Source organism: Eretmochelys imbricata, chromosome 4 (assembly GCF_965152235.1).
Source record: "Eretmochelys imbricata isolate rEreImb1 chromosome 4, rEreImb1.hap1, whole genome shotgun sequence".
Lineage (NCBI taxonomy): Eukaryota > Metazoa > Chordata > Testudines > Cheloniidae > Eretmochelys > Eretmochelys imbricata.
In genome coordinates, this window is record NC_135575.1 from 120,396,239 (window position 1) to 120,410,206 (window position 13,968).

The 13,968-nt window shown below is 39.3% G+C and overlaps 1 protein-coding gene across 4 annotated transcripts in view; it reads right to left on the minus strand.

Annotated features, from left to right (window-relative positions):
• Window positions 1-13,968, minus strand: part of JAKMIP1 (janus kinase and microtubule interacting protein 1) — a 247,120-nt gene that overhangs the window by 100,369 nt on the left and 132,783 nt on the right. For all 4 annotated transcript variants that reach the window (XM_077815868.1, XM_077815866.1, XM_077815867.1 and 1 more), the window contains one exon: window positions 3,463-3,957. In XM_077815868.1, the coding sequence (XP_077671994.1) occupies window positions 3,463-3,957 (495 nt within the window). The remainder of the gene's footprint in view (window positions 1-3,462; window positions 3,958-13,968) is intronic.

Here is a 13,968-nt window from a genome sequence, read left to right on the forward strand (position 1 = left end):
CAACCCTGATTTGCAACTACAATTCAGAGGATTTCCACATTGAAGCTGCATATACACAAAAGTGCAAACGTGGCTTTGCGCACATCTGATTGAAAATCTGAGCCATAGTCTACAGTTCCAGAGAAGGCAGCTTGTATTTTTCACTTTACTAAAGATGTCTGACAGCTGAGCTATGTATAAACATTGTTATTTCTAATTTTAATTATTTGGATGTTGTTCACATACTTCGGTGACTGGGAAAATATAAGTACTTAGATATATGAGATAATGTAGACTAGGGATAAATACAGTATTAGGTTACAATTTTTAAAATACCATTTTAAATTGTTACAAATACATACATTCCAATACAGCTGATTTTCTTATTACTATTCATGTGGTCTCCTCATCGTATTTCTCTCTGCTCGGGCAATGAAAAAACATTCCAGTTTCATCTCTCCAGTTTGTTTCTAGTAAATTTCATTTTCAGGTTCTCATACATTAGCTAAGATGAGCTGCAGTGTTTAGATTCCCCATTTTGCAAGAGAATGTCTGCTTTTTAAAAACAGTTTCCATAGGAATTTTTTTTTAAATAATTAAAACATTTCTATTGCTTGTGTCTGAAATCAATTATTTGAATAGCACTGATATATGAGCAAAACTTTTATAAAGAATTTATTTTAAAATATTATTTTATGACTGTACTTTTTATAGGTCAGTAGGAGTCTACAGAAGCATTGCTTATGTGAAGAATTTAATTTTAATATCTGTACATATATGAAAGCTCATTATCCAGTTTTCAAAGCTCATTTTCAACAGCTTGCAAGGTTCACACCTTCAATAAAAAATGAATACAACTTTATTTTATTGTATGTACAGTCTGCTTGTTTTCAAATAGCCAACATGATCGACAGACAATGCGTGGATATTGTCTTATCTTCCTTCATATTAGTTTTCTTGGTTGCAAATAAGAGAAGCCAAATGCTTGGACTGAAATTACTTGAGGGTGTCAAAAATCAGTCTTGAAAACTGGAAGTGAGTCTCAGCAATAACTATGGAGAGACTAGATTTTTACCATATATGAGAAAACCCTCATCAAGATAAAGCATGTATTTGTCCAGTACCTTGTTACATTTAAATGACTATAAGGCAGTCAGATTTTGAATCCTGAGTTTGATCCTTTACTCTCAGGCCAATCCTGGCCCTAAGGCATTGGGTGAGCCTTATTAGAGAGCAGTGCTCTGTACTGTTGCTAAACAGCAAGACATGAAAGCAAACAGTGCACAAATTGAATCTCATTTTCAGACCTGTGCTGACATTATTGATGCTTGTGCAGAAAAAGGGAAATAAATGAAATATCCTCCCACACCCAAATCAGATTTATGACCTTCATTGGAAAGGCAGGCAAACATTCTTTTTTGCCAAATGGAAGAAGGGAAAGGCATTTGGGGTGCCTCCAAAGTTAGGAGGAAGTATTACAATGAAAAGAAAAATATTTCACCGCCAACCATGAGCTGCTATTTAAACTAAAAACTGAAGCAAGACTATGGAACTAACCCCATTCAGAACACCTAACCAATTTCATATCATGTTGAGACTCTGCCAAGTATTTAAGAAAGGCCACTAATTCCTGTTTTGTCTTGTTTTATATACGTCAGTGGAGGTTATCCAACTGATTTTGTGCTAGTAAAAATTCTGGCCTAATTGTAATTCAGTAACAAGATGTTTTCAGTTGTTGGCAACCTGAGCAAGATGGACTAGGTATTCTGTTTGCAGAACCTTAATTACCATGAGGCTGGAAAGGTATCTTATGGCTCTCACTCAGAGAAGACCAAGAGGCTCCATCAGTTGTGGGTGGGGCTTACTGTAGTTATGTTATAAATGACACATATGAGTAATGTTGCGGGCTTTTGCCATTTCTATAATCATTGTCCGGTCATCATTGTTCCGACAGCCCTGCAGAAACACTGACTCTGCTTCTGTTCTATTACTGTTCTGCCTATTTAAAACTTGATCTTCTAACAGTAAAAAAGGACACTGCCAAGGATGTTAGATGTAAAATTGTTTTATTCTGAGGGGGTGTGCACATGCACAGTGTAGTCTTGTGCTGTGTCCTCCCTCCCCTAGCACTATTTAGCTGCTTTCTCCCAAGCAAGGATACAGAAATCAACAAGAACCTTGTGTTCTCATGGAGACCGAGTATGCGAGTTCTATGTATTATGTCATGTGATCACTTCGAATAATTTGGACTTCAACTCCTGTACTTTGTAGCCCTGTTTTTAGGATTGCCAGATTTTAAGGGACTGGGAAAGAAGTATGACAGGGTAATTATGCTCACTAAAGTCTAAGGCCGGACAACCTTTAGCGGATTCTTAGTAAGTTGTAGCACCCAATAGCCTGTCAATAATCAATTGACTTAAGGGACAAAGTAACTGCAGGAGTGGGAGTGGGTGTGTGTGTGCATAGAATGACTAACCTGTTCTTGTTCTGTACTCCATTCAAGTTCTGGTCCTGTCACAAGATCAAATAAAGGATTTCCTTAACATTAAAGGAGAGACTATTCCTCTGTTATAATTTATCTTACATGGTATTTGCATTCTTATTACCATACTGAAAGTTAATTCATTTTAGTAACCAAATCTCAACACTCCATACATGGAAAATTTCATGATGCCAAACAGAACGGCCTTTTCATTATATATTACTGTAAGTCTACTATTGTGTCGTAATTTGCCCAAACATGGCAGTATCACTAGTGTAAAATGTAGTGGTTTGGATCAGTAAGGTTGGATACACTGTTTTACTTCTGTTTTGTTCATAAGGGGAAGGCTGCTGTCTATGGTGAACCTTATAACGGAGGAAAAGCTCTGTTACCCTGGGCCCACACTAACACCTCTGCCCTTTAAAGGAGTATCAAGAACAAGTGACAAGGGGCAATGATCCTTGTTACTTCAAGAAAGTGATTGATATGGGCAATACTTTGTAAGCAGAAGGAACTATCTTCTCTTCACTCTGCCAGAGCGGTTCCCACAAGGACAGACTGCTGCAGCACGTATGCTGTATCTGAAATAGCTAGCACGTCCATCACAGAAAGGGCATCTCTGCTCTGCAGAGTGAACACATCTTGAATCCTTCAATAGAGAAGGTCTTGTAAGGAAAGGAATTTCAGGCAAAGAGGAAGAGAAAACTACCCAATAACTTGGATCTCTTGAGTGGAAACACACGGCAGGGGTTTGGTACTTCAACTCTCTTTATGTGACAGGATGTAATGCTGTAGACTGGGGTGTGGTGAGTGGATTGGGGTGGAGCCAACACTCCTCTGTGCTGCAGGAAAAGAAAGAAGTGGGAATAGGGTGTGTATTATCCAAACAACGAACGATTAAATATGCTTCAAACCAGACTCCGATCTCTTTCATGGGCAGCGCAATAATGTTCTAATAGCTGCTGTAAACTGAAATATATTTATTGTTTAATTAAGCTTACCAGCCTGCGGATATCCCTCTCACATTCACGCTTTATTCTATTAACCTCATCTTGATGGGACTGATAAGCCATGCGCAGATCAGCAGCCTTCATTTTATCTGCCTGCATAATATTGTTCAAAGCTTCTTCAAGCTGCTTTTTACCAGACTTCAGCTCTAATATCTCCTGCTGCACCTTTATGCGTTCACAATCAAATGCTTTCCGAGCTTCTTCCCTGGCTTCGTTTAGCAATGCGGTTTTCACTTTGTCGGCTGCCCCATCCCGCAGCACGTTCACCGTAGACTGCAAGCGTTGAATTTCACTCTCTTTTATTTTTACCATACGAGCTACTTCCTGCTCATGCTGCCGGATAAGCAGCTCCCTGACAGCCTGGAGTTCCTTCATTTTCTCCTCATGGAGTTTAGCCTTCAGGTCAGAGATGTAGGCAGTGTGCTTGTGCTGCTCCTGCTCTCTTTCTTGTTTGACTTCCTGGATTCTCTCTCTCAGTTTACCCACCTGGAACATAATAAATAAAACTTGGTTTAACATGACTGCTCATGATGCTGTCTCTCCAAAACATACCATCCCAGGTGCCCTTGCTATAAAATGGAAAGACTAGATCTGAGCACCTCAAACTCAGGGAAAGTTTGCATCTGGATCCAAACATTGTAGCTTGGGCCTCTCTCCAGCCAAAATCTAATATATTTTCAGCCTTGGGAAACTGGCATATTTTCCTTTAACCTGTAAAATGGACGAGAGATTTTCCAGGGTTTTTAGCAATCCACTAGGGGGGCACTCTACTGGCTGATCATTTCTTGCTGTTAGAAGGCATGGCAAGATATGACTCAGGAAAAGTGAATCCTGTTTTCTCCTGACTCCCTCCACTAAAATCTATTGCCAGAGTCTATTTTCTTGATGTGACCCAATCACCGCAAGCTGCCAGTTCTTGACTGCTCCCTTGGGGCTGGAACCAGATTAGAGAGATGGGTCAGATGGGGAGAGTGGTGCTGGAATTATGGAGAATTAGGAAGCTTCTTTGTTTGTGGGGGGGAAGTCAGGAAGCATTCCAGTGCTTGATGGAGTGGTGGATAACTTATTTGCTTTTTCTATGGTGTGTATATTGTTTCAGAATTTAAAAACCCTTAGACTAATTTATCCTCACAATACTCTTATTCTGTTGAGAAATATTATGCTCATTTTATAGATGGGAAGCTGAGGCGCAGAGAGATTAAATGACTTGCCTAAATTCACATAGGAAGCCTGACAGAGCAGGGAATTGAACCCAGAACTCCTGAGTTTTGGTCCATTGCTTTAACTACAAGACCCCCATTCCTCATCTTACGGCTAAGGGGGTGAGAAATAATCTCTCGATCAAGGGATGAAGAAAGGAGCAGCAACTAGAAAGGAGAAAAGGCTCCTGTTGGTAGGGTGAGATTTCGGAGGTAAAAGCTGAAGACTAGGACCTACATTTTCATTTACTAATTTTGAGACACCCACCTTAAAGAGGCCTGATTTTCAGAGGCCTGGTACTCACAGCTTTTTGAACATAAGGCCCCTTCAAGGTGTTTCAGATTGGGCACCTAAAAACTGAGGCATCGAAAAGCACTAGACACTTTTTAAAATGTAGGCCAAGGTTTGTAAGGGTTAAAAGCAGTATTATAATCTATTATATCAATGCACACTGTGATGAAACCTCATTATAATGACACTCAGCAGGTTGCATGAACAGTGATTTTTCTATGTGGAATTTATACACTAATTCAGAAGAAAAGTCCAGAGGTAAGTTTGCTTCCCCTACAGAAGTTTATTTGGCCCAGTATAAAATATTCCAACATGATCACTGTCAGTAACACACTCCTGCCATCTCCATCACAATGAATGCCACAACATAGGCATGGCATATGATTCTGTAATCTAACGCAAAGTCACAGAGCAACAGAGAATGCAAAGACCTGTGCTCCTGAACGACACTATAAACATGCATACGACATGGTGCTTCTGCTAGAATGAGGTTATTGCACAGCAGGGGAACGAAAAACTAACGCTGAAAGTGAGTAAAACACTATTAATGGAATAAACACTGATCATGACTGCTGTACCCAAAGCTAGGCATGCAATAAAGTTCTAAACCAGGTACGTTAGAGAAGGATTTTACTGCACCAACACTATCATCTTACACCAAGAACCTGCCTAATAGATGCAAAGAGAAAAGAATATTGCCCTAGAATAATATATCTCATTATTGGAAATAGATCACATATCTTGGTCTACCCCAATTACGTTTTATCCATATGTAATTGTATCTTCAAAAGCCGATAGGGATGATATTTAATTCCAAGACTGTAATCAACAAGTCCAGTTTTCAAACTTCCATGCTTATGTGAGGCCACCTAGTTTTGCATGTGGGCTTAAAATAAACCTCAGACCTCAGATTAGGTATTCATCCACCTATCCACGAATCTAAATGGCCAAAGGTAGAAATAAAGACTGATTTAGGCATCCAAATTTGACAACTGGGACTAATCCCACACTGATTTAAATATATCACAGCTATTATTTTAGGGATGGAAAAAGAAAGTTCATGGAATCTTGTTAAAACAAAAGAAAGAAAACCTACACTGTCCCATGGATAAATCAGTTGCAACAATTTCTCAAGACATACAGTAGTTAAAAATCAGTCTTATTCATATATTGTAGGTGAAAGGTAGTTTTTAACCTAAAGTAGTCCTGCGTGTGGTGGCTTCCAAGAGAATTTGTTAATAACTGAGAAATGTGTCTTGAAATACATGTTTCCAAACAGAATTTACCCTTAAATGACTAAGCAGAGAGGAAGCCAGGCTGGCTTAGCTTATTTTAGCCAGCAGAAGAAGCAAGGAGGGCCTAAGTTACTTAGGAGCCTACATCCCATTTTCAAAAATGCCTTTTGGATTTAGTGGCCTAAGTCTCATGGGGAAATTGTTTTTTTTTAATTCAAGAGACAGTACCATGTATGCATGGACCCATGTACTATAACCTGAAGCCGACAAATTTGTCAAGACATCAGCAGCTAATAAAAAAAAAGGAATTTTTCACCCTGGACATCACTGATTTGAACATCTACTCTACTGGCCTTTCTAAATTAAATCTTTAGCCTATGCATGTAGATACAATAATGATACCAAAGCAATAACTAGATTTTCGGCAAAAGAATGCTAAAGGTCATTCTTCCTTGCCTGTCTTATACATTTTTATGTTAATCTGTATATTTTTAGCTTTGGACAATGTCTGAAAGAAACATTTTCTTTAACCCACAGACTACACACTTGAAGAATATGTGATTCCAGTTTTGTTTCTCTTTACAAGCCATTTGCACATGTGAAAGACAAAATAAATCAATATAACCGTTGGGGTCTGTTAACTATGAAAACTTTTTTTAAATTATCATAGCAGCCTACTTGATCAGGCACATATGTTATATATATTATTTTATCCTCTATAAAAATAATTAAAATCCTCACTGTGACTTGAACCATGTCTATATTTTTCTTTCGTTTTAACTTACATTTAAAGAACACTTCATTCTTGCCATAATTACCCTATACAATATATTGTCAGGCATTTAAGTGAGCTACTGTCCATTAGGATGGCCAGGAACCAAGGGCATTATTGTCCTTTTAAGGTCATTTTTAAATCAAGTGCAATAGCTTTCCCCAACAACTAAAATCTCCAGTCTGTACGCTTCATTACACAAAATGTGTACACCAGCTTCACTTATTTTCTGCCAGCACACGAACGGCCTGATCCAATGCCCACTGAAGCAAACAGCAGTCTTTCCATTGACTACAGCAGGCACTGGCTCAGGCTCTAAATGTGAATCACGCAAACAATAGCAGAGCTCTCACAGTGACAGCAACAGCCATCCTGGATAAACTATCACTTTAGGACAACTTTTTGGACTACCAACTTAGAATTCAATTAATATTTGTGTCATGTTCAAGGCCTACAGACAGAGAAGTTAAATAAAAACTTAAAATTTTCAGAAAGGTTGCAACATAACATTACTTTAGTTCTTAAAATCCAGAACTTTAACACATAAGAACCAGAGAGAGAGAGAACAGATTACTCACTAAGGCAGAGAGGCAAAACTCACCCCATCTTGCTCTAAACTGGATCTTTGCAGACTGACTGCTGAAATACCTAGATCACACACTTCCCTCAGAGCCCCCTAGCCTGGAAGCAGGACCAAGAAAACCTCTGAGAATTCAAGGTGATAGTGTGTAATTTTAATACGGTTTTAATACACCACAGTTTAATACACCATAAACGAACACGGACTTTTGAAGGAATACTTTCCACTAAAACCAGGGCTTGAATAGAGCGATAAACATACCGGCTTTATACTGACCACAGTTGACACAATCATCATTAAAGTCGACAACAGTTTAGAGGCTGTGGTTCACATTTCCAAACCCGATTAACGAACATTAGGTTATACGACAGACTACACAGCAGAACTAAAATCACACACTATGAAGAAAAGCTTGTACCTTTTCATAATTACTTTAGAAGCAATGCTAGCCAAATTATACTAAAGAAACCAATACTTTTAAATATTCACCAGCTTCAAAAAAATAATGAATAAAACTATTTATCATGTAATATTGTAATTTCACCCATTTTAATGTGACTAGTTGTATTTTCAGATACAGATGGACTGCAATTTGATAACCTGCAGATGAGGGACAAAGCTTATCTCTATGCTCCAGGTTATTTTTGTATTGATCCAGCTACAGGCAGATTGATCAATAAGCTTCCAACATTTTTTTCATATGGAAAAGTTTATAGCATGAGTAGATTTGAAAGGATTAGATTTTTATTGATAAAGGTTAGTAAATGTCGATTTCACTCTACACACACGAAAATATTTCCATCAATAACAACCAAACTTTACAGATAAGCAAATTAAGAAAAATGCTGCTTCAGAACTAATAGAGTTTGATTTAAGGATCTTTATTTTGTATATTTTGATATGTGATGTTGACATTTTGTGTTTTAATGGTGGTAAAGTCTCAATTTTTTGAATCTCAACATCTGCTGTCGTTAAATAAGTATTGTCCAGCCCCCCCATAATTTTCTGAAATTGAAATTTTAAATTGGTAAAAATAAAAAAAATGCTTAAAATCCATACTTTTGTGGAATTGTGAAAACTTAAGTTGATAAAAATAGAAAAATGCTTAAAAATTATCAATATTATCATGGTCTACACTATACAGTTAGGTCAACTTAAGGCAGCTTATGTTGACCTAATTATGTCAATGTACACACTACACTGACATGAATCTAAGTGCCACACTACACTGACACACTAACTCCACCTCCATGAGAAGCGTAGCGCTTATGTCGGTGTAGTTAGGGCAATGCAGCGTCTGTCTAGACACTGTGCTACTTACATTGGCTGTTGACTGTCTTGTCAATTTCACGTCCTGTCAATTTCACAGCGCAATCCTAGAACCTGACTGCCTTGGCTCCCCACTCCCAGCTGGGCTGCTGCCCAGAGGCTCCCTGCTCAGAAAGCTGAGAAGCCCAGATGGCTGCCCCCTGCTCCCAGCTGACAGCACAGAACTGAAAGCCTGGCTCCCAGCTCCCCACACTGCCCCTCGTCAGTAGGTGGAAGCGCTCCTGGTGAGGACGAGCACCATCGACAGAAGGAGGGTATGATGGATATCAGCCACTGCAGTAATCACGGCTGTGGCTGCAAGTCGACTTAACATAGGTCGACTTAGGGCTGTAGTGTAGACATGCCCTAAACTTTAAAGCCAAAACTTAGAATATATTTTACATATTTTCTTTTAACATGCACCCAGAGCCTTAACATGATTTCTTACATAAACTTTATTAATTAACCTCTAACTGTATGTAACAGGACAGGAAATATCAAATAACCCACTAATGACTAAATCATGGGTTCTCTGAAATAAAGGAACATTTATTGAAAATAAGCTATCCTGAAAAGCTTAATACATTAAAGTATGTGAAATGCTCTGAAATGAGTAATTTTTGACTATGTTGCTGATTTATAATTAATAACATTACAAGGGTCACAATAACAACGCCAGAACAGGAATGAATTATCGTCTCTCTTTTTTCAACACCTGTCTCCTCTGACCCCCAAAATCAAATCAGTAAAAACTCAATCCTGCTTCCTCTAAAATCAATACCAAAATTTTCAGTGAGTTTAATGGGAGTAGGACTGCGCCCTAGCTAAACACTGCATCTTGGGCCTGACCTTGCAAATTGCTGAGCATCTCCTATAAGCTGTTGTGAATCATCAACTCCCAGTGATTCCAGATTCATGATCACGCACAGGACGCTTAGCACCTGGCAGGATCGGATTGTAGTCTTTCTAACTAAAGATATCCACAATGAATAACAGTCCTTCTGTTCTATTAATGTGACATGTACTATTGTTATCTCCTTAAAAATTTTACTGTTATGCATAGTTTCATAGGGCTCTATCCAGCAAGGTGCTGAGCCCACTCATTTCCTACTGAATTAAATGTGAAAACATTCTGAAATTAACTGTGTGCTACTGGACATTCAAAGCCAAATTGCAATGCAGTTCTTTTGGAATTCAATATATTGTAGGTTTGCAAGCTTGCCCTCCCTATGGAATTTAACAGGACTTAAACCAATGGGCTTCTACAGAAATGTAAGAGTTTCTATAAAAAATCACTCTAAAATGCCTATATATTGCCCCTTTTTCTCAACTTTGTCCTTCCCCAGTAACCACTTTCAAAAGGTCCAGTATTGCAATAATGCTTCATTTGGGGTTCATCACTTCTACTCGGTTGCTGGCTAGCAGACATTGTTTTCAGTGCCTACGTAGCAGCTACCTTGCCAATGCCGGGTTGAGGCATTAAGGTGAGGATCTGAACTCTAATAAGCTGTCGCTAGGCCACCAAGAAAGGCTTTGATGAAATGCTGTTTTACACCCACATTGATCACACTGAAACTGTAGCTGTTCCAGTCCAATCAAAGAAGCTATTTTGTTTGATCTTTTCCAAAGAAGTTGGCTTTATGCTGAAAGGAATTGCTCTTGGAAAAGAATCAATCACACATTGTCTGCAGAATGGCCTCCCATGTCTGCAATCCATGGAGAATGAGAAAGCAGAGATTCATCAAGGATGTTGCTGTGGAGTGATTGTAGCATCTCTATCATGGTGGTATGTGGCACAAGGATGAAGACCAAGTGCCAAGTAACCCAAGCCAGAGTGAAGGACACTCAAAAACCCTACCACATAAGGGAGCAAAGTAGAAAGAGGTACCCCTAGGGAAGCTAAAAGCTCTCCCCTTTCTGTCTCTATATGGGAAATTACTCAGCTCAGTCTTGGGACACTGGATGACTTATAACCTACATTGTCAAGAATTCCAGGACACACTTTAACATGGAATACCATACTGCTATGGCATTATAGCTGGAAGCAAGAAAAGCTGAGTGAGGAAGTTCAAATTGGAAACAGGATGCAAATTTTGAAAATGAGAGTAATTAACCATAGGGACAGATTACCAAGAGATGTGATCAATTATCTGAGGAATTGTCACAGATTGAAGTGTCACTAGATGAGGTTTTGGAGTTAATTGAGAAACTTAACAGTAACAAGTCACCGGGACCAGATGGCATTCACCCAAGAGTTCTGAAAGAACTCAAATGTGAAATTGCGGAACTATTAACTATGGTTTGTAACCTGTCCTTTAAATCAGCTACTGTACCCAACAACTGGAAGATAGCTAATGTAATGCCAATATTTAAGAAGGGCTCTAGAGGTGATCCTGGCAATTACAGACCGGTAAGTCTAACGTCCGTACCGGGCAAATTAGTTGAAACAATAGTAAAGAATAAAATGGTCAGACACACAGAAGAACATAAATTGTTGGGCAAAAGTCAACATGGTTTCTGTAAAGGGAGATCATGTCTTACTAATCTATTAGAGTTCTTTGAGGGGGTCAACAAACATGTGGACAAGGGGGATCCCGTGAACACAGTGTACTTAGATTTCCAGAAAGCCTTTGACAAGGTCCCTCACCAAAGACTTTTAAATAAATTAAGTTGTCATGGGATAAGAGGGAAGATCCTTTCATGGATTGAGAACTGGTTAAAAGACAGGGAACAAAGGGTAGGAATAAACGGTAAATTTTCAGAATGGAGAGGGGTAACTAGTGGTGTTCCCCAAGGGTCAGTCCTAGGACCAATCCTATTCAACTTATTCATAAATGATCTGGAGAAAGGGGTAAACAGTGAAGTGGCAAAGTTTGCAGATGATACTAAACTGCTCAAGATAGTTAAAACCAAAGCAGACTGTGAAGAACTTCAAAGAGATCTCACAAAACTAAGTGATTGGGCAACAAAATGGCAAATGAAATTTAATGTGGATAAATGTAAAGTAATGCACATTGGAAAAAATAACCCCAACTATACATACAGTATGCTGGGGGCTAATTTAGCTACAGCTAATCAGGAAAGAGATCTTGGAGTCTTCGTGGATAGTTCTCTGAAGATGTCCATGCAGTGTGCAGCAGCAGTAAAAAAGCAAACGGGATGTTTGGAATCATTAAAAAAGGGATGGAGAATATCTTATTGCCCTTATATAAATCCATGGTACGTCCAGATCTTGAATATTGCATACAGATGTGGTCCCCTCATCTCAAAAAAGATATACTGGCATTAGAAAAGGTTCCAAAAAGGGCAACTAAAATTATTAGGGGTACGGAACGGGTCCCATATGAGGAGAGATTAAAGAGGCTAGGACTTTTCAGCTTGGAAAAGAGGAGACTAAGGGGGGATATCATAGAGGTATATAAAAACATGAGTTACCATTAGCCAGGGTGGGTAAGGAATGGTGTCCCTAGCCTCTGTTTGTCAGAGGGTGGAGATGGATGGCAGGAGAGAGATCACTAGATCATTACCTGTTAGATTCACTCCCTCTGGGGCACCTGGCATTGACCACTGTCGGTAGACAGGATACTGGGCTGGATGGACCTTTGGTCTGACCCAGTATGACCTTTCATCATCTAGAACTGGATTATGATGTTCCAGTGCTAAAATGTACTGAGCTAGAGAGAGACCAGAAGGGACATCAGGAGCCACTGAACCAGCAAACCCTCTATGGAATTTAGTAGGACTTAAACCAATAGGCTTCTATAGAAATGTAAGAGTTTCTATAAAAATCACTCTAAAAACCCTCTACATTTAATAGAAAATGATAACCTTTCTGTAAGGTTTTGAACCATCCTATGGGATTTAATTTTTTAAATGTTATATTCCTGCAACCCAAGCAAGACATAGAACAAAGGGAAGCATTCTGAAGGGTTTACAGACATGGAGCAGTCTCCTTTAGTTGAAGGCACACACTCACAATTGGTCAATTCAGTCCATAGTTTAGTAGTGCTTCTGGATTCCTTGCCGATGTTGAGTGCTCACATACCATTATCTGCAAACAACACTTTCTACCATCTCTGGTTGTCTAGAAGACCTCATCCCATCCTGGCAAAAAATGGCCTGGCCTCAGTCATTCACACCTTTGTCATCTCTTGGCTCCATAACAGCAATGCAGTATTGTTGGGCATGTAGCACGCAGGCCCTAGGGACCAGCTGGTAGAGAACACTGAAGCACATCTCCACAGCAACACTGGATACCACAAATATATCAAACCTATCTCCGCTCCTGACACAGGCTTCCCATAGGATACTGAACCAAGTTCAAGATCTCAGTCCTTCTCTTCAAGGAGCTCAATGGCCAAGATGAAGACCATGGCTGACAACTTTGCTCCTCTGGAAAAATGGAACTTGCTATAGTAAGGGTAAATCTTGTCTATACAGGAGACAGCTTTTTGGGGTGCTGGCCCAAGACTTTGGAGTGAACTCCCTCAGAAACTAAGGATCGTCACAAATTTCACCACCTTCCACTCCCAGTGTAAGGCACATTTCTTCGATCTTGCCTTCTTTAACATAATTATATAGCCCCACTCATACATATATATGTATTATATTACATATTTTAAAAATTCCAGAACAAAACACTCCACTGCACACGTCTCTCCCTGGGTAGAGGATAAGAGATCACACACGACAGAAGTTAGTCCCACTGCTTAATGTTCTCCTGGAAGGCACTCAGATACTATAGTAATAATGAGTGTGGTATATGATCTCATACAGAATATCAGAAATAAAACATTAACCATCCTATAGAATTTAATTTTTTTTTTTACACAAATCCTACAGAAAATGTTCTAATGGACACTGCCTGCCCAGCCTCCCATGGCCTCTCCACTAGACCAGACACCAACTTCAGTGGCCTCCCAACCTGTAGCCTGTACCAGGCACCTCCTTCTACATGCCTCTATTCCAAACCCGAGGCTAAAAGTGGCAGAAGCAACAGACAGTGCAAAGGTTTACAGCTACACTGCCACCACCTCAGTCCTCCTGATGTCAGAATTCGCACTTTCCATCCCACCATCAGATACCTCCAATTTCAACTCTCTTGTTGCCAC